Source organism: Mixophyes fleayi, chromosome 6 (assembly GCF_038048845.1).
Source record: "Mixophyes fleayi isolate aMixFle1 chromosome 6, aMixFle1.hap1, whole genome shotgun sequence".
NCBI lineage: Eukaryota > Metazoa > Chordata > Amphibia > Anura > Limnodynastidae > Mixophyes > Mixophyes fleayi.
The window spans coordinates 33,151,486-33,173,141 of record NC_134407.1 but is presented as its reverse complement, the minus strand read 5'-3'; the positions used below and the strand labels follow the sequence as shown (position 1 = coordinate 33,173,141).

Sequence of the window (21,656 nt, the reverse complement as noted above, 5' to 3'; positions counted from 1 at the left end):
AAGTGCCCAATCTCCCCCATCCTGGCTCCTAGAGACTTGTGGGCAATCTCCTGAGAAGTCATTGTTTGGTGATCATGTCTGATCACAAGACAATAACTCTTACCTTACAGAAATCAACAAGAAGTCCAGTGATGGGGAAAGGACCTCACCCATCCTGGCCTCAGTAAACTCAGGGAAGTCCCCTCTTTCAAATTATTTGCCCCTTTAGTAGTTATTGTTTGATGATCAACAGACAATAGCACCCTACACTACAGAAAGCATTAAAAAGTCCAGAGATGGAGGGTTATAATGCCCAGATTTCCCCATCCTGGCTTCAGTAAACTCTGGAGTAACCTCATTTAATGCAGTAGGTTGTCTATTTTTAAAAATTGTCTACCCATATTATTCCTACACATTTTACACATTTCTTTCAAGACAGTGCAAACTAGCAAAACAAAAATGCCTTATCGCTTTTAAGTGCAGATTTTATTATAAAAATCAGCTTTGTGCTGTTTTAGAAAGGTGGATTAATACCAAAGCAAGAACCACAAAGTATTTCTTGAAAGTGTTTAGAAAACAATATGCACATTTTCATTTAGTTCACTTTCTTGCAATATCAGTTAAAAAACCCACTTTTTTATTTCTTTGACATTTTGGTTAGGTCTTCTTTGCTGTGCCAAGAGGTATAAGCAAACTAATGGTATTTCCTGAAAATGCAATTCTGAAAAAAAAGGTATAATTTGTGTAGGTTCTGCATACACAATTTGCTGATTGATGTTGGAAACTTACCAGCCCCAAAGTGCCAAAATAGGCTCAGCACAGTGGTGAAGGGGTTAAAGATGACAGCATATATCTATTCACTATGTGTTATAGTGTTGAGGGCAGCACAGTGGCTAAGTGGTTAGCAGTTCTGCCTCACAGCATGGGGTCATGAGTTCAATTCCTGTCCATGGCCTTATCTGTGAGGAGTTTGTATGTTCTCCCCGTGTTTGCGTGGGTTTCCTCCAGGTGCTCCGGTTTCCTCCCACACTCCAAAAAACATACTGGTAGGTTTATTGGCTGCTAACAAATTGACCCTAGTCTGTGTGTGTGTGTTAGGGAATTTAGACTGTAAGCCCCAATGGGGCAGGGACTGATGTGAGTGAGTTCTCTGTACAGCGCTACGGAATTAGTGGCGCTATATAAATAAATGGTGATGATGATGATGATAGTGTATGGTAGTGTGAACACTAAAGGAGTGCACATTGTCTCTCTGCACAGAACAACTTTAATTATGTTTCTTTGTCATAAATCCATCGTACAGCTCTAATGGCAAACAAAAATGTAAGCCTTAGAGGCTAAAATACCAAACTTGAGTTTACAGGATGCAGAAGCTGCAAAGGGACAAGCATGTTGGTAACAAATATATGATAGTGAGCTACATTAATGCATACTTGCCAACTCTCCGGGAATGTCTGGGAGAGTCCCAAATTTCAGAACAATTGGTAAACCAAATACCCCAGTGAAATCCTAGGTCTGGGGATGAATTCACGAGCTGGGTTCTCTAACTTTGAGGCTGGCTTTTCAGAGTAACGGGTATGAAGATTAAACTACTTAACTGATGTTCTTACGCCATATTTATGTTCTCTTTTGGAAGATGATCGTGTATTGGACCATATGTTTTATTATGGTTTCTGTATATCTCGACTAGTAAAATGAAACAACACATTTTATTATATACAAATAGGGTATTTTGTAATAATTTAGATTTTTCTTCATTTTCTTTCTTTTTTTCTTTGAACTGTATGGTTTTAACTTTTGACAGACTGCTCTTCATAGGAACATTTTATTGTTTTGAATGTCTGCAGACAACCCTTTTTTTTTATCTTGTTTTTGATGTTTTTTTCACCTTTGGACATTAAGAAATGATGTGTTTTACAGGATCCATCAGCCCTGGTTTTAAAATGTATTTCCATTGATTAAATAATCACATTAGATATTGGTTTTGCTTTTGTCTTCTATAGTATTACAAAGCTATAGCGCCAGGGAGTTTTCCTTTGGATTCAGTATCAACTTTTCCTTTGAGAGGTTTAGGGATCTGCTCCCTTTCTAACCTTTTTTGGCAGCTTTATATTCTATCATCTATGGAGAGTGCTGGTATTCTTCTCTTTTTGTTTAAAATAAGGAGTGGATGCCTATTAAATTTTCTTTGCTATTCCTCCATCAACAATTACTTTGTTTTTCAGAGCCAAGACATTTTAAAAGGGTCTAGCAGTTATTTGTTTTTTTTCTTGAAGTCATATTGTGCATATTTTTATGTGTTTATTAAATGTCTGCTTTTAGTCTTAAGAGCCTTTCCATTTTATTTTATTCTGCATAGGAGATATTTTGTGATTGATATTTCATTTTACTTCAGTCACTTTCCACAGCGCAGTGTTTTTTGTTTTTTATTGGTTTATAGTTTATTGGGCTTTGCAATGGGCCCCTGACTAGCTGCAGTGGATTGTGTTGTCTGTCACATATTATATGTTTTTTCTATGTTAATCCTGTACATTTATTTCACAATTCATTATATACTTTTTTACCCCCCCTTTTCTTGTGAGCGTCGGTTTAATCCTCTAGTTTGACTATCCCCCCTTTAGTTTTTGCTCTATCTAACCTGAACAAGCTGGATTAATCCTTGTTGCATCTCTACTGATTTTTGTCTGATAAGTATATTCGGTATAAGTGCGCTAAAAGTATTGTGATTGATTGGTCTAAATTATCTTCTGCCGCAGCATTTAGTGTATTGGGGTAATTAGCTTGTAGCAACCGGTTGTCTCCTACAGTATCTATCCAGTGAAATCCATTTCACTGAAGCACAGTGTCTAAATTTAAAGTGGGATATATTTATTCAGCGACCTATGTGTTGTGTCGATTTATGCTTGCATTTTGTTGAACCAAGATTCCTAAATTGTTATTTATTTTGTGACATGTTGAATAACATTGCATGTTGATGGTATCGTGCTATTATTTCTCTACACTACTGCTACTTATCTGCTGCTGTGGTAAAGCTTTATGTCACAAGCAAAGAGAATAAACCAACAAGTTTATGCAGTTTTAGCCCTGTGTTCCTTGTTTTATTCCAACACCACTGGGGGGGGGGGGACCTTGGTCTCTTTACCATACCACGGGAGAATCCTTCATTATACTACTTTTGGGGGGGCCAACCATCCATCCTGTTACATGTGCATGTGAGGCCCAGTTTGCCGGTTCACTCATGCGCAGTGGAACTGGAAGCCAGGTGATGGACTTTCACTTTCAAGAAAAAAAATAAATATAAAATTAAAAATAAATATTTTAATATAGAGCATTAGTAGAATAGCAATGGTGCATGTACTGCCAGTGTCCTGGTTAAACAGCATGGAGAAGTTGTCACTTGAAAGATCTGGTGAAGGTTTTAACTGACGCTAGCTACCATCGGCAGGGAAACTTTGAAAGCACCCATTTTCGCCAGAGAAAGGGCTTTTCTCCACTTCATAAATAGGCCTCTATATGAGAAGTAGTCTATAGGAACTATTCTAGGTGGGGTGTATAACTGGTCATGCCTCAGGTTGTTATTAATGGATCAAATCCCTGACAAAGTGCCGATACCATTGAAAACATATGGATCCTGAAAATTCTCATTTGATTGGTGTGGTTCAGCTACACTTGCCTACACTCCCAGTGGCTTCTGAATTTTGGGGGCTCCACCCGGACTTCCAGAAGAGCAGCCACTCTTCTGGATGCTGGGTGGAGGCTGGGCTTAATAAAGCGACTTGCGTCATAAGCCCCACCTATGCTGGTAATTCCGACACCTGTCATGCCTCCAAAAAAACCTGGAAAGAATAGAAAATCGACTTGAAAATAATTAGACTTACCTTGAAGATGATGCTGGAGATCCCCGAAGACAGCAGCATAATGATAGGAAGGCTTTCCGATTGGAGAACTGACTGCCTCTGCTGCCTGATGTCATCGCGACGTGTGTCAAGCAAAATTTAAAGCGTCAATGTGGGGTCCCCTAAGGTTAAGTGGTTAAACACTTAACCGAACATTGGCGCTTGCCTGTGTAGTGGGAGAAGCCACCAACCTGGTTTTGGTCATGGCCCTTTCTGCAGCTATGGAAGGGGCACAAGAAATTGCTGTACCAGGGCCTGAATTTCATCTTGGCAGCCCTGCACAAAGCCCCCAGTACGCTTCATATGTGAGGTCCAATAATTGGATAATGCAAAATATGTTTTCATTTAAAGCTATTACCGCACATGGGATATACATTTATGATTTACCTGTGACCAGCATTTCAGGTATCTAGAAACAGCTTTCCTTGAAGTATTGTTTCTGATCAGGACGTCCTCTTTACAAGGCACCTTGTAGAGCAGGAATTGCATCTCTGGTGTCGTGTTGTTTGCAAAGCCTGGGAATTTGTCTGGGTCCACAGAGCCACTAAATGCACAGACAAAGCATTTTCCATCCAGGAGTGAAGTTAGAATCCAGACCACCGGAGCAACCATAGCTCTTGTGAGCACCGAGGTGCACATATACCTGTCAGTGATAGAACTTCATTAGATACATTACTGCATGTATCAGCGTCACTTGGCAACATTGTTAGTGTTTATGACATGAACAATTTGGTAAATGAAATACCCCAGTCAATACAAAGCCTTTAAAGTCTTTGTCAGTACAAAGCCTCTAAAACCTTTGGCAGAAATATTTCAAAAAGAATATATAAGTCCAGCTAGAGTAGAACCTTGATGACAGTTCCGGGTTCTAGCTCCACCTGCACTGAGCTGCAGCCTGCATCTACTAACAACTTTAAAGTACCTCCGCTGCTCATTTTAATTTACCCATTGTCATTATCCAGCACTCACCTGAGCCTGCGTGATATGTGTGATTAAAGGTTTAATCAAAAGCAACCACCTAGTCTGGTTTAAAATGATTAAAACTTTTCCTGTATTTTGCCACACACTAACTTTGCCATACCAATTGCTTTCATCAGAGTTATCATAAACCAAATGATCTCTTCTGTTTCAACTATGCATCATTCTTATACCAAGTTAATTCTGACAGGTGAATTCGTAAGAACACAGAGACATGAACTTATTACGTGTAATTTAATATGGAGAATAAATCTACAATGCTTAGGACAAAAACAATTAACAAAATGACATACAAAGATATAATACAATAGTTTCTTGTACAATAAAATAGAATAAAACAACAGACATGATAACTTACAAATGATCAGTTTCTGCCTTGTTGAGAAAAGCAGAAATAAAGGGACACTGTCAGTGTTATCAGCCTGTAGTGGATTACACCTTTTGTGTAATCATGTCGGCCTGTTCACAGTCGGTGTTGTCAGTATTGTTATAAGGTACCCCACCCACCGATTTATGCATGCACAATGGAACTGAAAGCTCATACAGTGCCACTAGTTGGACAGGGGGAAAAAATTGTTACAAATTGATTCAAAATATTAAAAGAAAATATATTTTGAAAACATTGAAGCCTAAATATAATGCTTTATTCAAAGAATATAGCATTGCTGCAGTTATTTTGTCTGTTATCGCCACCTGAGATGGATGGATGGAGGCAATATTCGCACCACTGTGATCTTTGTTGAATAGGCTTCCCGACAAAGCCCGGAGAATTTTACCACTGGTGGGGGCTACCCCATAATGTATAGGATGCCTTATGGTAAATATGCCCCTAAGTGATAATATATGTGCAAGCACCAGCTGTAAAACTGAAGTACAGAAGAGATGCATAGACGTTTATACTGTATTTTCATCAATTATTGATCAAAATCATGCTTACATTATTTTGATGACTAATTAACCGTTCTTATAAAATTATTATGGTTATAACCAAATGGCCACAATATGGTAGCGCGTGTGGTCACTAACCAATCATATTTGAGCATCAGATCTGATCGGCAGGTCCATAAATCTAGATGGCCTATAATTACATTGGTGTGCATGTGAGGGCATCTGTTGATCAGAATGTATTGGGCACTAGGTATGCTATGCACCAAGAGGGCAGTTTTTTAATATTTTAGTCTTCCTAGTCCAAGATCTAGTCATTTAAGAAAATCACACTGAATGATTTAATTGGCCAGTTCCATATGATATTAAAATGTCACACTGCACCTAGATTATGGTAAAAATGGACCATGGCTGTGTGAGTGTGGCAGGGAATTTAGATTGTAAGCTCCAATGGGGCAGGGAATGACGCAAATGACTACACATTCTCTGTACAGCGCTGTGTAAAATAATTGGCACCATATAAATAAACAGTAATAATAATAATAATAACGACATAGAAATATCATGTATACTTGGGGCTAGATTTACTAAGCTGCGGGTTTGAAAAAGTGGGGATGTTGCCTATAGCACCCAATCAGATTCTAGGTATCATTTTGTAGAAAGTACTAAATAAATGAAAGCTAGAATCTGATTGGTTGCTATGGGCAACATCCCCACTTTTTCAAAACCGCAGCTTAGTAAATCTAGCCCTTGACCTTATTTAAGAATGACTGGCTAATTTAAGATTATCCAGGAACCTACTTTACAATTGCCAGGTCTTTCTTTCTTCTGCCGGTGGGTCTCTGCCACTCTTCCATCATTATGACTGATTGCCTGTTAACAATAAGACCACAGAGGAATAGGGCAACCGGAGGAACAAACATAATCCCCATGCCATATATCATGTTATATCTGGGAAGACATGGGCAGTTGAATTCTAGCGTACTGTAGATTTTAACACTTGCGAGTGCTAAAAGTCCGCAAATCCCGTTCATCACCGACTCTGAGTTGGACTGGAAGTACTGAAAAATCATCTTAAACCGATCCATGGTGTTCTAGCTTGTTGTACGTTCCAAAATATTCTATAAAGAAAAATGCAGTCCACGTTACGTATTGATAGCTATAATGTATTCAAGTCCTAGGATTTTCCTTGTATATATATTTATATTGGTTGTTAGCTATAGACAATAACTTGCTTGCTGTGCTGTGAAGGTGTATTGCCTTGCAGTGTTCCTCTCTGTGCAGGATTTTCAGCAAGATGATATTTGAGAGTACTTCCTCTGACTGGCTGTAAGCTACAGAGACTCTGTCTGGCTTATGCAGGTAAATGAGTTAGTCAAATGTTTGTTTTAATGAATATATTATTGTCAGCTCTCTTGTAAGAGGATCAGCACGTTTATGACACAAGCATGTCAGAACATAAAAATATAAGAAATCTTGTGTTTCAGAAAAGTTTTGCTGAAACAGGATTTTTTATTGCTAAATATTTATTTAGATTTTTGTGGTTATTTTTTTTTTTTTTTTGCTATTGTACAAATTTCCTAATATGTAAAGGAACATTTGATGAAGCAATCAATTAAGCTTGCCTAAACTTAGACTTGTTGCAGCACAGCTTTAGTAGTAAGTAAGAGTAAGCTGAAACAGATTCCCTGTAAGAAATTATTTGGAGGAATGGAGTTCCACAAATTGTCCCCAATCTGTTTGTTTGCTTGTTTTTAAAGGTTTTATTGATACATTTTCTAAAACATAAAAAAACGTATACAAAAGTGTAAATAACTGTAAAATATACATTCAACCAATACAGGCAGAAGATGCCAAATAAAGTCCCATGAAGGTGGGGAATGGGGTGTCCCACATATTAACCTCACTGAGGCATCTGCCACTGGGCACACATTTTGTGAAATTTTTTGGGTAATTTCTACTTATATAGTTGGTAATATGGCAATGGCAGATCAGTTTCATCCATGACAACATGGTGGGAGGTTCAGCATTACTCCATGTAAGGCAATTGATTTACAAACATACATAACATGTTTGAGCCCTGTACAAAGATCTTCGAGCTGTATAGTGAAGATTTCTTTCACAGCTCCAAAGAGAAAAACCTTAGGGGAGATCAGCAAATGTAAGTCTACACTGTGCTGGGGACCTTGGCATGTTTGCCTTTAATTAAATACTATATATAGCTGTTTTAAATATGATCGTCAAGTGCAAGGAAGGGGTAAGAAGGGGGAGAGGTAGACGACAAGGTGGGTAGTTAAGCGGGAAACTGGAAGGCTTTTAAGAAAAGGTGGGTTTTTAAACCCCTTTTGAAACTGCACAGATTGGGGGATGTTCTGATGGAGCGAGGGAGCTTGTTCCAGTGGAGAGGGGCATAGTGGGAGAAGTCTTGGATACGCTTGTGAGAAGAGGTATCAGAGGGGAAGAGAGACGATGATCATTGGCAGATCGCAGAGGGTGGGATGGAGCATGAAAAGAGATGAGGTTAGAGATGTAGGGAGCAGTGGAGTTGGTGAGGGCCTTGTATGTGAGTGTGAGGAGCTTGAGCAGGATTCTGTAGGGGAAGGGGAGCCAGTGCAGGGCTTAGCAGAGGGGGAAGATAGAAGAGGAGAGTCGAGAAAGGAAGATGAGTGTAGCGGTTGGTAGGGGTGTCAATAGGGAACTTGAAGTCCCTGAGGATGATGGAGGGGAGGTCAGAGGAGAGGTGGTGGGATGCCAGCAGCAAAGTTGTCAATGAAAAGGGATTTGGGACCAGGGGGGTGGTAGATGACAGTGATGCGGAGATGGATGGGGTAGAAGAGACGGATAGAGTGGGCATCAAGAGAGGAGAAGGAGAGGGAGGGTTCAGGAGGGAGGATAGGAGGAAGCCCACTCTACCGCCTGGATGTGCACCAGGTCTGGTGGAGTGGGTGAAGGAGAGGCCAACATAGGAGAGAGCGGCAGAGGGTCAGGTGGGACATGGGGAGAGTATGGGTAAGGTAAAGGGTAAAGAAGTATAGAACTATAGATAAGGGCTGAAGGGAAGTGGAGCAGAGGAGGGAAGGTGTTAGAGTGGAGAAGGGGGGGCAGGATAGAGAGTGGCGGCAGGAGGTAGGGTGACTGAGTGAGGAGGCTGAACGGAGCGAGATGAGAGGATACAAGGAGGACAGAAGAAAATGAGATGCGTCAGCTGGCAGAGATACGGCCACAGAGAACAGGGGAGACAAAGAATAAAACACGAGGAAAGTGAGATAGAGTGAGATAAAGTCGGTTAAAGAGGCCTAATATAAAAGTGAGAAAAGATGTGGCATAAAAGCATGGCAGGCTGTGTAATATAAGATAAAGTGGAATGACTGTAATGTAGCGTGAAATGCGAAATGACATAGAGAGCAGAGGAGCGCAAATGATGAAATGAAATGCGGATAGAGTAGAATACAAATGCAACTAGATAAGAATTAAAAAAATTAAAAATTGAGAAGTAAAAAGGGAAGAAAGATAAAAAAAATAAGGCATGGAAGGCAACAACAGGAACAGTGTAATAATAGAGGCAATAAATAACAAGTACTTAACGTGGCTTAGGTGCAGGCAAAAGTATTATGCCAACCCAGGGGATGAAGCAGAGTCTCAGGGAAAAAGTCTGTTAAGTGTACCAGTGAGGCAATAGATACAACAAGAGATAGCTAAAGTGACTTGGGTGCAGACCTAAGTATTGTGCCAACCCAAGGGGATAATGCAGAGCCCCAGGGAGAAAGTCTGTGGAGGCTTCATAGGAGGAGCGGGACATCAGATGAGGGGGAGCAGCAGCATTGAGAAAAGCATCAATGGGGGTCAGGAGAGGAGCATCGGTGGAACATCTGTGGGCGTCAGGAGAGGAGGTCAATCAGGTTCATCCGTGGGCGTCAGAAGCATCGGTGGAAACATCCGTGGGCGTTAGGAGAGGATAGGAGCACCAATGAAGAGCAGTAACGTAGAGAGTAACTGCAGAGTTGAGAGGCAGCAGAAGCGAGGAGAGCACCCGAGTCTGTGGATACAGCCGGAGGTGGGTCGCAAATCGGGTCGGTCGTTAGGAGGACCCAGAGTATCGCTGGAACAGGAGAGTCAATGCGTAGAGGAGGTGAAGTCACAGGAGTAGGTGGTGTCAGCGTGGATCGAAGCGGCAAACCGAGGCCAGGGTTACAGACCAGAAGTGGCTCTCACCGTGGAGAGGAGCGGCACTCAAGACCAGGGATTCAAGTAGGCCTCGCAGACGTACGTACCAGGCAGCGGCAGGACCCGGGGAACTGCCGGATGGAAGTCCTCAGGAGTGAGCAGAGAAGGGCCAGGAAGCACTGGAGACCGAGGTTGGAGCGATGAAGGAGAGCCAGGTAGGAATGGTGGAGACAGCTGGGCTGGAGCTGGGGGCTCGATTTAGAGGAACCTATGAAGAGAATCGCTGATGGGCGCTGGAATTCAGCAGGAGGCAAGGTAAGTGGAGGTGATGTAGGCAGGCAATGTAGAGGCGCCGGGGCTACTCTACAGAAATAAGGAACCCAGGACTTGGACCCCAGTGGAGAGTTCACGCGGCACGTCCGTGCAGCATCGGAGCTGGAAGAGGAAACTCATATTTTGTATGTGACAAAAGTACCTTAAATGGTACTGTTGTACATCATTCCTGATGTAGTGCTGACAGCTTACACTTGACCCACAATTAGTTCATGTCATGAACTTGCAAGACATGTGGGTTTGAAAAGGTTAATCAAAATAAAACCACCTGTCTAAAAATGACTAGAACCCCCACCAATATTATATCTCACACTCACTATTAAACACTAAGGTTTAGTTCGAGAGCTGACACTCTTAGGATGTCTTCAATTACTACCTGATTTATCTCAGATTTCAATCGCAACCCAATTTAATCAGACTAAACCAAACAATTATCTGCATTAAATGTAGAATTATAAAAAACCAAACCTACCTGGTACATGAATTCTTTAAGAACACAAACACAGAGCATTATTAAATGGACTTTAATATGACAAAGAGTCACAATGCTTACTGAAAACAAATGGTGATAACAAATTTACATACAGAAATACAAATGCAAAATTTTTATTAAAATAAAATTGAAAAGGGCAATAAAACAGTTGTAAAACAGATTAGCATACCAGTAGACCTTTGCCAGTGTGGTCACCAAGGAAGGGGGCTTGGCAAAGAAGAGAATATTTTAAAGTAGGAAAATTATTTTAGGTATTGACAGTTTTGGGGGGTTAGTCTGCTACTGAGGAAATGTCCACCTTCTAGCTTTTCCCTGGGCAGTAGATTACATGAGAAGTCCATGAGTGTAATATTTTGCATTCTGTTTATATTATTAAATAAAATATTTAACTTGTAGGGAACTCAATATCTGAGAAGCAGTTTCTTGTTGGCAAAAATTGCATCTTCAATTAACACTGATGGTCTGGAAAATCTGCACCAAAAATGGTTGGGCGGCAGTTGTACCACTTGTCCACATACGTCAGTGTCTCCTCTGCAGTATTAATCATTCCTCTTCTATCACCAAATACTTCATTGTCACTGTTCCTTCTCCTACTTTCAAAGTAGCTCTTTACAGATCTCTCGGCAAGTGTATGATTATGCTCTATGCACATCACCTCAAAGTATTTCTCCTCCATGTCTGAGTACCTGCTCCAGTAGCGTAGTTGCAGTAATGCGCTGGTGTTGTAACAATTGGTCACAATTTTTGCGATGGAACCTATCACAATAAATGTCAGCACTGTTACACAGCCAATGCCCTGAAGAAGAGAAGACAACTAAGATCACATATTATCCTGGCTCACACAGATAACTTTACTGCACTGGTAACAATAAAATGAATGGGATAGTATATCTACGCTCTGTAACCAATTGCTATTGTGTGTATTAAGAGTCACTAACCTGGACCATTAATGATTGTATTGTCATGCATAGGCTGCATGTAAGTGGCTGCATCTAAAGGCTTCACTCCCTCTGCAGAAGCAGAATAAAACCCACAATGATCATCATCATTCTAGCTTCACTTCCCCAATGAGGATGAAATGTTCTCCAATGTCTTACAGGAGACACAATGTTTGCCCCAATTTCATGTGGATTATCAGATGCGGTGGTAGTCATATTATCCCCACTGACTATGCCGACAAACTTTTCAACGGCAGAAAAATAGCGATGAGTGTGACAGCGACGAGCTGAAAATGTGGACTTACCATATTTCGGACAGCCACTGTTTCCGCCAGCTTTATTTGTCTCCACAGCAAAAATGCAACTCTTACAAACATCTAGTGAAATTACGTCACTTGTAATAGCCCTACTGAAAACTCCGCTTTTAAAGCGACAATGGCCGGATCCAAAGCCTGTATAATGTAATCCAGGTGCTGGGCCTGGCCATTGCCGCTTTAAATCATCGCTATTTTTTTGTTGTTGAAAACTTGGTCTGCATAGTGGGGATAAATCCTACCACACCCATCAGATGGGGATGGGGACATGACACAATATGGCAACATTGCCAGGAAAATCACGGGTGTGGCCAAATCTAATATTTTAAAAAAGAAATGGGAGGAATGCCCTAGACTTATTTTCACGCGTCTGTGGTTCTCGACGAAGGTGTAAATCCCATCGCCCTCCCACTGGACATTTACCTGTGATAAAAATTTAAGGAACCTGGATATTGCTTTCCTGGTGGAGGACTTGCTGAGCAGCTCAAAGGTCTTGCAGGGTACTTTAGCTAGTAGGAGCGCTGTATCATACTTAGTGTAGTCAGCAAAGCCCCCAAACTGCTCTGGATCGAGCATCTCACTGAATGCACAAACAAATGGCTTCCCATCTAGTAAACACACCAGAATCCACAGGACAGGTGCGGCCAGTGCTCTGATTGTCATTGCTATGAACATGTGCCTGAAACAAGAGAAAACACATATATTTGCACAATACAGGGACACAGTTGAGGTTTTCACTTATTTCTGAAATATATTTTGAGTTTTTTCCTTTGCAGTAACACAAGGGATTATTATAGACCCAGTCAGAGATTGATATATGACTGGTAGGAGATACTTTAAAACCAGAGTTCTAAAACTCTGTGTAGTGTATCAGAGCCTGATTTAAGTCCTTTGTTTCAAGGGAACATACTGTATCAATACAAGCTTTTTATGATGGTAGTAGCAGTTTTGTAGTGTTCTGAAAAAATAGAGATCATTGCAGCTTTATTACTTTTACATGAAGACCAGTGGTACATTTCTTATTTGTCCAAATCTGAGAAAAGTTTGCCTGTTTTTTTTTATTGTTTTTTTTTTGTTAGGGGGTTAAGGCAGGATGACTACAAACATCACAATCCGAAGAGCAGTTACATAAAATGGACTAGTTTGCTCTGTTCATGTTTCCATTTATATATTTATTCTCTTGTGAGTCTTGTTTTATTACTGTTATGATGTCTGTATATTGGTATATATGTTATTAGGGTACAGATATTAACTGTGCTCAATCTTTTAGTCTGAGGAGGAGTAGAGCCTTTAAACATTATTGATGGCACATTAAGAGTATCTTGGGTTCCTGGCTGAATTCATATATTTCCTTTGCATACTTTTAAATATCCTGCTACACTCATATCTCACTGCGCCGATTCAAAACCAATTTTGAGTTTATATTGTGAATTCTGCATACAAGTGCTAAGTTATGTAGCACCCCAACTGACAGACCACTGTTTAGCAGACAGGAGCCGTGTGGCTGGGTTAATTGACAATCCCACCCAGTAGTTGCATCAGGCAATCTTTGGGGGCACTGCCAGTCCCCCTCACCCCTGGGCTGTGTAGCAGCCGCTCTCCCTTCCTACCGTAGTTCTGCCATTGGTGGGGACCAAATGCCAGTGCTCTCTTGCTCACAACGATACAATCATTATAGCAGGACATAATAAACTTTTGTTTCTGTTTTGAATATACAATACCTTTGATGTTAGGGTAGAATGAACGTTGTGTGTGCACAGCTGTACAATAATATTTGCTGGGAGCATGCAAGCAAGTAAATAACACTATGCCATTTGGCTTCAGCATGTGTACATGAGATGTCTTTATGATGGACACATACATTCCGCTTTTTTCTGCTAAATGTTATTCTTTATTTATACAATCACTCACTCTAATCAAACGCAAGTAATCTAATTGATGTGACAACCCTTGATCTTTGCAGGTGTATAACACAGCAGTAAAAGTTGCAGAAAAGTTTTATCAAGGCTTTATCTAAAAGTGCATTGAGTGTAACCTGAATTGCAATCCCACTAAAGTTGAGAAATCCTGCCCTCTTATGATCCCCATATGCCTGCAATACATGAGGTCCTCATATCCATCTGATATGCAGCATATTTAAAAATATCATCAAATATATTACATATATACAATTGAAATTGAACATGAAATTGTGTTATATTAGAAAAATGCACCTACATTAGTTTTGTTTTGGTATAAGTCTTCTCATTAAAACAGAGCTGTTGACAAAAATCATTTAGGCAATGACTCCACCACCCCCTGCTCCACCAACTAACATGCCTGAGACCCCTGCACCATGGGAGAAGCAGAACCATTATTGGCTCACAGCTTGGAGTTTGAAGTTAGACTTGCGATATATATGAGTATATGTTAGTACATGTCCAGTCTTATACTAACAGTTCTCCTAGAAGGATGCATGTTTCAGTCAGAGCCTCTTGCAGAACATTCTGCATTTTCTTAGCATCTGACTAATTTCTGCCCATGACAATATTGTCTGAAAGTTGTTTACGTTGTTTGTAGTTTGTATACTAGGAGATTAGAAAATTTCTTGATCTGGACGTGACTGTGCCAGACTGCTGGGATTGACTATTGCTTCTCATGAACAATTATGTGAGGGGCTCCCTGTGCTTTGGAACTGGATCTGATCTCATAATTGTAGCTCAATACCTTGCAATTAATCAATAAAATATAGGATTTATTTCCATCTGTGTGTATCTATTGTATCACTGGCACTTCGCAATAAAAGTTACTGTGGTTCATGGTACGAGACTGATGCTTATGGAAGTTGTCACAGTCCATTTTGCAGAATTTTTCATAGCATTATATTTTGAGGATTCATTAGTCAGGTGGACAGTAATATCTTCCTACAGCCTTTACTTGTTTTTGTGATTGTACTAGGAGTACCTTCACTGCTCTATTCTCAGACCCTCTGCCCTCAGCCCTCTGCCCATGCATCTACTGCTCCTCTGCAAATGCGATCATCCTGCCCTGAAAATCTGTTTTCCCTCTGCTGGAAATTTAGGTGCACTTATCTAATTGTACTTCTACAAATCGAGTATTTGGAACCATTTGGCGCTTGATAAATTACCTCCAGAGCATTTCATAAACCACACATGAAAACATCTATAATATAAATGCTTAGTGGCGTGTGATAGTCTGTCTGTGTGTGTGTGGAAAAAATAAAACCAAGCTGCAGCACCACCTGCTGGGCGGAGTTATACACTGACCTACTAAATTCTTAGTGTGTGTGTAAAAAAAAATTCAGAAAGGGCTGAAATTTGGTATACTAAGATGTTTTTAATTTGTTATTTTAATTTGTTAATTGTTAAAAGTGTTTATAAAGATTTTAAAAATATATATATATATTTCTTGAAGGAGAAGTGACAGTGGGGAGTGGTTGGTGGTTGCCGGGGGTGACAGTGGGGAGTGGTTGGTGGTTGAGGCCTGGGCTATGGCCCAAATGCATGACAAGAACCTTTTTAACACCTTAAGTAGCTTGATTTGACTAGAATGCATGAGTATCATGCACGGGTTAACTTGTGTATATATATATATATATATATATATATATATTTAGATGTACCTTAACACCTTCTTGTTTTTCTCTCTATTGCCTTCAGGTCTAGAACACTCTATTGTCAGAGAATCACAGTACTGACTGACAGTAATCCCGACCAAGAAGAAGATCATCGGTGGGGTAAAGAAGACTATGAAGGCATAGGGTTTATTGTATCCTGGTACACATGGGCACTTAAATTCATACGCCTTGTAAGTGATCATGCTTGTTACCACGATAAGCCCACAAACGAGGTTCAACTTGGCATCTGCGTCTGACTTAATGTACTTTATAACTTGATCCATGGTGGCTTCTAGAAAATAAAGATTAAAAACATATTACTGTTGTCGCTGTTTACATTTATTAAGGAGCGGTAAACAATGTATTTTTTATTGGAATATGCAAAAAAGACAGCTTTTAAAAAAACCACAAACTATTTCTACATTCTGTTCATTAATAGTAATAGTGGAATGAATCTGCCCAGATGAGGAGGTGGGCACATGGTGGATGGATAAACAAGATAGACAGATAAGCTGATGGTGTTGACGGGAAGGGTGAAAGTTTTGATCATCTGCAAATAATAAAGTTGGACACACGCTGCAGTCCTGCCCGAGGACTTAATGACAGGATCACCGTCCAACAATGCCATGCATGTGGGTGGCCTAGTAGTAGGAGATGCCACCCTTCGTGGTGGAGCTGAGCAGGTTGGTCACTTCCAGCATCACTAGCTACCCATAGGCAAACCAAGGGGGGTTTACTAGTGCCTGGAAACCCCCATTTAAGCCCGGGGCACTGTATAATTGAGGTGGCTGGACCCTGCCCCCGCTTCACACGGCTCTGCTTGAAACGGGAGAACTGCGTGCACCTAACAGTAGTGCACACAGCATTGCCTATGTAAATTATAGGGATAGGAAGAGTTGGAGAGCAGCCAAGCACTGTCTAAAATTACAGCCACGCCCCCATGCATGCTGGCCACGCCCACTGGTAGCGTGGTGTGGAAACCCCCCTCTACAAATCCTGCGTTTGTCCCTGCTACCAGATCTGTCAGTGCAGTGAGAAGATGTCATCTTCTAATAGCATTTACCAACATATCTGGTGATGATCATATCAAATCTGATAGGATCATGATCAGTGATTTGAAACCACAAGTGACAATATTGAATCAATTGCTTGCTATAACCTGCAATATTGCAGCTTGTGTGGCCAGAATAAGATCCCAAGTCTAAGGGCTTGTAGATGAGTCAACATAATAACATGTCAGAATTAGAAACAAAACAATCCGTAGACTACAGCTGTATTGCTTAGTATATATCCCACAATCATTCATACACTAAGGGAATATGATCACATGCAAAGACAATGTTTCAACAAGAAACATTCATATTCTGTCCCTCTCAAAATCCTGATACTTCCACCTTCGGAATCTATTACCATTGAAACCACCATCATAATGCCCAGCTGGAAGATGAGTATAAGAGTACATAGCAAGTAATAGATTGACAGTGATACTTTAATCACATTGGGCCTGATTCATTAAGGAAAGTTAAGCAAAATTAAGTAAGTAAGGCAAAAGCATGTTGCATTGGAGGGGGAGGTAAATTTAAAATGTGGGGACAGATTTATAGTTGGGGGAGGGCATGTCCTAGATCAGCTTTAAATGTCAGTGTACAAATAAGTTATCAAGTATTTGTGTTCTACATGAAAAAACAGACAGCATTTATCTTATGTGCAAAATAATGAACAAATTTGAACCCCTTGCATTGTAACATGGGTTTGTCCAGAAAACGAGTAAGAAAACTTACTAAATTTTTTGCTTAACTTTCCTTAATGTATCAGAGGGGCTAAGTATGATTTTTTTTTTTCAACAAAGACAGTTTTATTAAGAATACAATATTACACAAATGACTCAGGGGATTTTTGCAGTATAAATACAGTTGGCATAATCTCCTTTACATTATACAGTCTACTAATTATTTTCCATAAAATAAGTGATTTCTGATCCATTAAGATAGAAAAAAGATAAGTTCAACATACCTCAGTTGCAGAAATTCAGGATGAATTTGTAAGAGACATTTTAATCTGGTCTGATCAAGTTCCTTTAAGTATAGGTCTGTGCTATTTGATTTTTTTCTCAGTAAAATATTTTGATTATTTTAAATCCTGCTACTACGTTCCTATGAACCTGCTTAGAAAACAGACATAGACATAATATTTGAGGGAATGAGTTGTCGCACCTATTAAATTTGCTGGAATAACTGGTTTTATGACGGAACAATGCTAAAAATGAAAACAGTACCAGCGTCCATTCATCTTCTTTCCACTACCAGCATTGCTATTTCTCTAAATTACTGATGGAAGTGATAAAATGTGTTTTTCTTTGTTTTTTTACCAGCTGCATTGCAAAAGCATTTTGTAGGTAGTTTGAGTAAAGTACCTTTGCATGGGAATCGCTATATCCCTGTCTTTGTGCAGGTTTCTATCTTTATGAATCCTTCATGCCAGTGTTGTTACAAGCCACATTAAATATAACCTATTGCAAAGACCTTATTGTCAGCCACATAATCATAGTCATTGCTCAGACCCCAATGGCAGCCACATTGCACAGATCTCATTACCAGCTACGTAGCCACAAACTGGATAGCAAAGCCCTTATTGCAGACACATTGCAAGGGGTTGGTACCCAGTGTTGGACTGGGGCATGAAGGGCCCACTGGAGAAACCAATGACTGGCGCCCATCTAATACCATGTAGCGCTGCAAAGGGGGTGTTGGGGGGCCTTTAGACAAATTTTAGAGAAATACACAGGCAAAACTGTGTGCCCTACTGTTATGTGCACACAGTTCGCAGCCTTCGCGAGCAGTACTGTGTGTAGTGAGACATACCTCCCAACTGTCCTTGTAGTCGGATCAAATCCTGACTAAGCGAGACAGTCACCCAAATTCATGAGTGCCCCCCCAGATTCAGGACAGTTCGCAGACTGTCCTACTCTTTCCTACCTGTTCTTGTCACTTTCACCACCTGTGGCTGCTGGTGTCTTTATATCAGTTGCTGCTTGTCTGGATCCCTGGAGGCCCTATTGGGGAAAAAAATGGGTACATGAAATTTAGAAAACTACAACCATCCCCTGCATTAAATCAATAGCGCCCACATGTAATAATTAGGCCTGTCTCCAGCCCCAACCTTAAAATAATAGTAATCACATTTGATAAATATATCTATTTCCCTCCAACCAACACCAACATTAAATTAATAGTATTCCCATTTAATAAATAAACCTAATACCCTCCCTCCAAACAGCCCCAGCAATAAATTAATAGTATTCACTTTTAATATAACCATTTCCCACGACCGTCCTCCCCAAAGTTCAGCCCCACATTCAATTATAGATCCAAACCACCCCAGCATTAAATTAAAGGTCCTGTCACCCCATCTTAATTTAATAGGCTCCACCAATAAATTAAATTGCCCCATTATCACCCCACAAATAAAATAGCATCCATTAAATAATTATTCCCCACCTAAACTCCACCATTAAAGTAATATCCTACCTTGCATCCATGTACTATTAAGACAGACCCTCATTCCCACACACATTATACCCCCCCTCCTTATAGTTTAGCATAGGCAGCTTCCCCTATAGTTTAGTATAGGCAGCCCCCCACCTCCTCCCTATAGTTTAGTATAGGCAAGTCCCCCCCTCCATCCCTAAAGTTTAGTATAGGCAGCCCCCCTCCTTCTATCCCTATAGTTTAGTATAGGCAAGTCCCCCCCTCCATCCCTATAGCTTAGTATAGGCAGGCCCCTATCTCTCCATCCCTATAGCTTAGAATAAGCAACCCCTCCCTCCATCCCTATAGTTTAGCACAGAAGCCCCCCCACCACCACTACTCCCCCCCCTGCTCACTTACCTTTAGCTGCTCTGGCTGGCATCGCTCCACAGATCAGGCAGACAGGAAGTGAAGTGAGACTTCCTGTCTGCCGCATTGCACTGTGGGGCCCCATACAGCTACAGGCAGCCTAGCGATTGGCTGCCTGTTGCTGTCCACTGACCACCAATGCCTTTGATCACCACCCACCCCCCCCCCCCTCCCAGCACCCTGGCGGGCCAGTCCGACGCAGTTGGTATATATTTCATACATGGACATATGTGTCCTCCATGAGGACGCAGATGTGATAAATTTTCCAGGGCATATTTTACAAATGTGTTTTTTCAGAAGTGGGGTGTGAGGTCATGTCAGGATGCTGTGCCAGATTCCAATTCGACACCCTCACTTATGTCCACTTAGAAGCTGGACACATCGTGCATTGCAGTCTGGATGCAAGGACACCACATGAAACCAGTGCCTGTCATCAGAAGATATTGGTGGGAGCGATGCTGGACGATGGGTGGGTGGCTTGCTCATTGCTAGAGGAAAGGAGCCATTGGAAGCTTCTAGTAACATGTAGCAGAAGGCTCCTAGCAGTTCCTGCTTCTTAGCAATGAACAAGGGGCAGAGCGGGAAACAGTACTGACTTTTCCCTGCTCTGCCACTTTATAAGCATATAATGAGATGGGGTCTACTCTAGTTACCAGTTTTTGTGGGGGGGGGGGGGGGTCTTCTCTAAACTAATTGCAGATTGGAGGGACTGGACTACACTAGCCACCAGATTGGTCAACACTAATTACCAGGAGAGACAGAGTTGAAGAAAGAAACAACTGACAACTGGGGGGAATCAAGGAATCAAGGGGTATCCTACTGGGAACATCCAGGGCATCTTGCTATATATATATATATATATATATATATATATATATATATATATATATATATATCATTGGGCATCTTCATCGGTTCATTACTTGGCAACTTACAACTTGTTTTGCATTTTATATTGTGTGTGTACTGTGTGGCAGGTTACATCTTATTTGTAATGTTATATTGCACGCATAGCACTTGGCATATTGAATGCTGTTGTTATTTGGCATATTATATCATGTTGTGTATATTTACCTTTGCAGTCTGGCTGGTCCATTGTGCAATATGATGTAGCACGTGCCCTTGTGTTTCTAACTCCCACTGTCCTATAGATTGTAAGCTTGCGAGCAGGGTTCTCTTAACTCTCTGTCTGTATGTATTACCCAGTATTGTCTTATTAATGTTTGTTCCCAATTGTAAAGCGCTACGGAATTTGCTGGCGCTATATAAATAAATGATGATGATGATACATGGTACATTACATCTTGTTGACTGTGGTGGCATAGGGTTGGGTGACTGGAGCTGTTATTCTGGGCATTGAACTGTATGTGGTGGGTATTGGGATTGTATGAATAGCATTTATTTTATGCCCATATTGTGCATGTAACATATTTACTCTTTCAAAATACTGAAGTAAATATATCTTTGTCTGTCATAGCACAAAGTCAGGTGCGCATGTTGTACATGGCATACTAAATATATCCTTTATTATCTATGTTGTCTTCTTTGCCATGGTATGCTGGTCATTGCCACGTTAGTTTGCTAAGCAGTCCATCTATGCATACTTTAAAATGAAGATTCTTGTTAAAATATACAGAAATACATGTAAAGAAACATATTCCAAATAATTCTACAGATATTGACACTTTATAAAATGTTCTCTTCCACCTCACCTGATTGTTGGAGGACCAGTGGTCACTCTTGTCCCTGTCTGGTGGTCCTGTCTCATAAAAGTGCCCTATTGGGACAATATGCATACCCTTCCAAACAGGCTATTTGAGGCTTGGCAACTAAGGACCCCAGTGTATTTCTTTTGTGTTACCCCACCCGGCACCTGTCCCATTACCAGTCACATTGTACCGGTCCTATTGCCAGTCACATTGCACTGGTCCCATTGCCAGTCAGATTGCACAGGTCCCACTAGCAGTCACATTGTACCAGTTCCATTGCAGTCACATTGTACTGGTCCTATTGCCAGTCATATTGTACCGGACCCATTACCAGTCACATTGCACTGGTCCCATTGCCAGTCAGATTGCACAGGTCCCACTAGCAGTCACATTGTACCAGTTCCATTGAAGTCACATTGTACCGGTCCCATTACCAGTCACATTGCACTGGTTCC

General features: G+C 40.8%; 1 protein-coding gene across 2 annotated transcripts in view; it reads right to left on the bottom strand.

Annotated features, from left to right (window-relative positions):
• The window catches only part of CALHM3 (calcium homeostasis modulator 3), a 29,420-nt gene that overhangs the window by 2,848 nt on the left and 4,916 nt on the right, over window positions 1-21,656 (bottom strand). Inside the window, exons 2-6 of one of the 2 annotated variants that reach the window (XM_075216213.1) lie at window positions 15,603-15,888; window positions 12,404-12,659; window positions 11,415-11,524; window positions 6,540-6,859; window positions 4,263-4,518 (exon numbers count right to left, since the gene is read on the bottom strand). In XM_075216213.1, the coding sequence (XP_075072314.1) occupies window positions 4,263-4,518; window positions 6,540-6,826 (543 nt within the window). In that variant the 5' untranslated portion in view covers window positions 6,827-6,859; window positions 11,415-11,524; window positions 12,404-12,659; window positions 15,603-15,888. The remainder of the gene's footprint in view (window positions 1-4,262; window positions 4,519-6,539; window positions 6,860-11,414; window positions 11,525-12,403; window positions 12,660-15,602; window positions 15,889-21,656) is intronic. The other variant, XM_075216214.1, reaches the window with a different exon arrangement.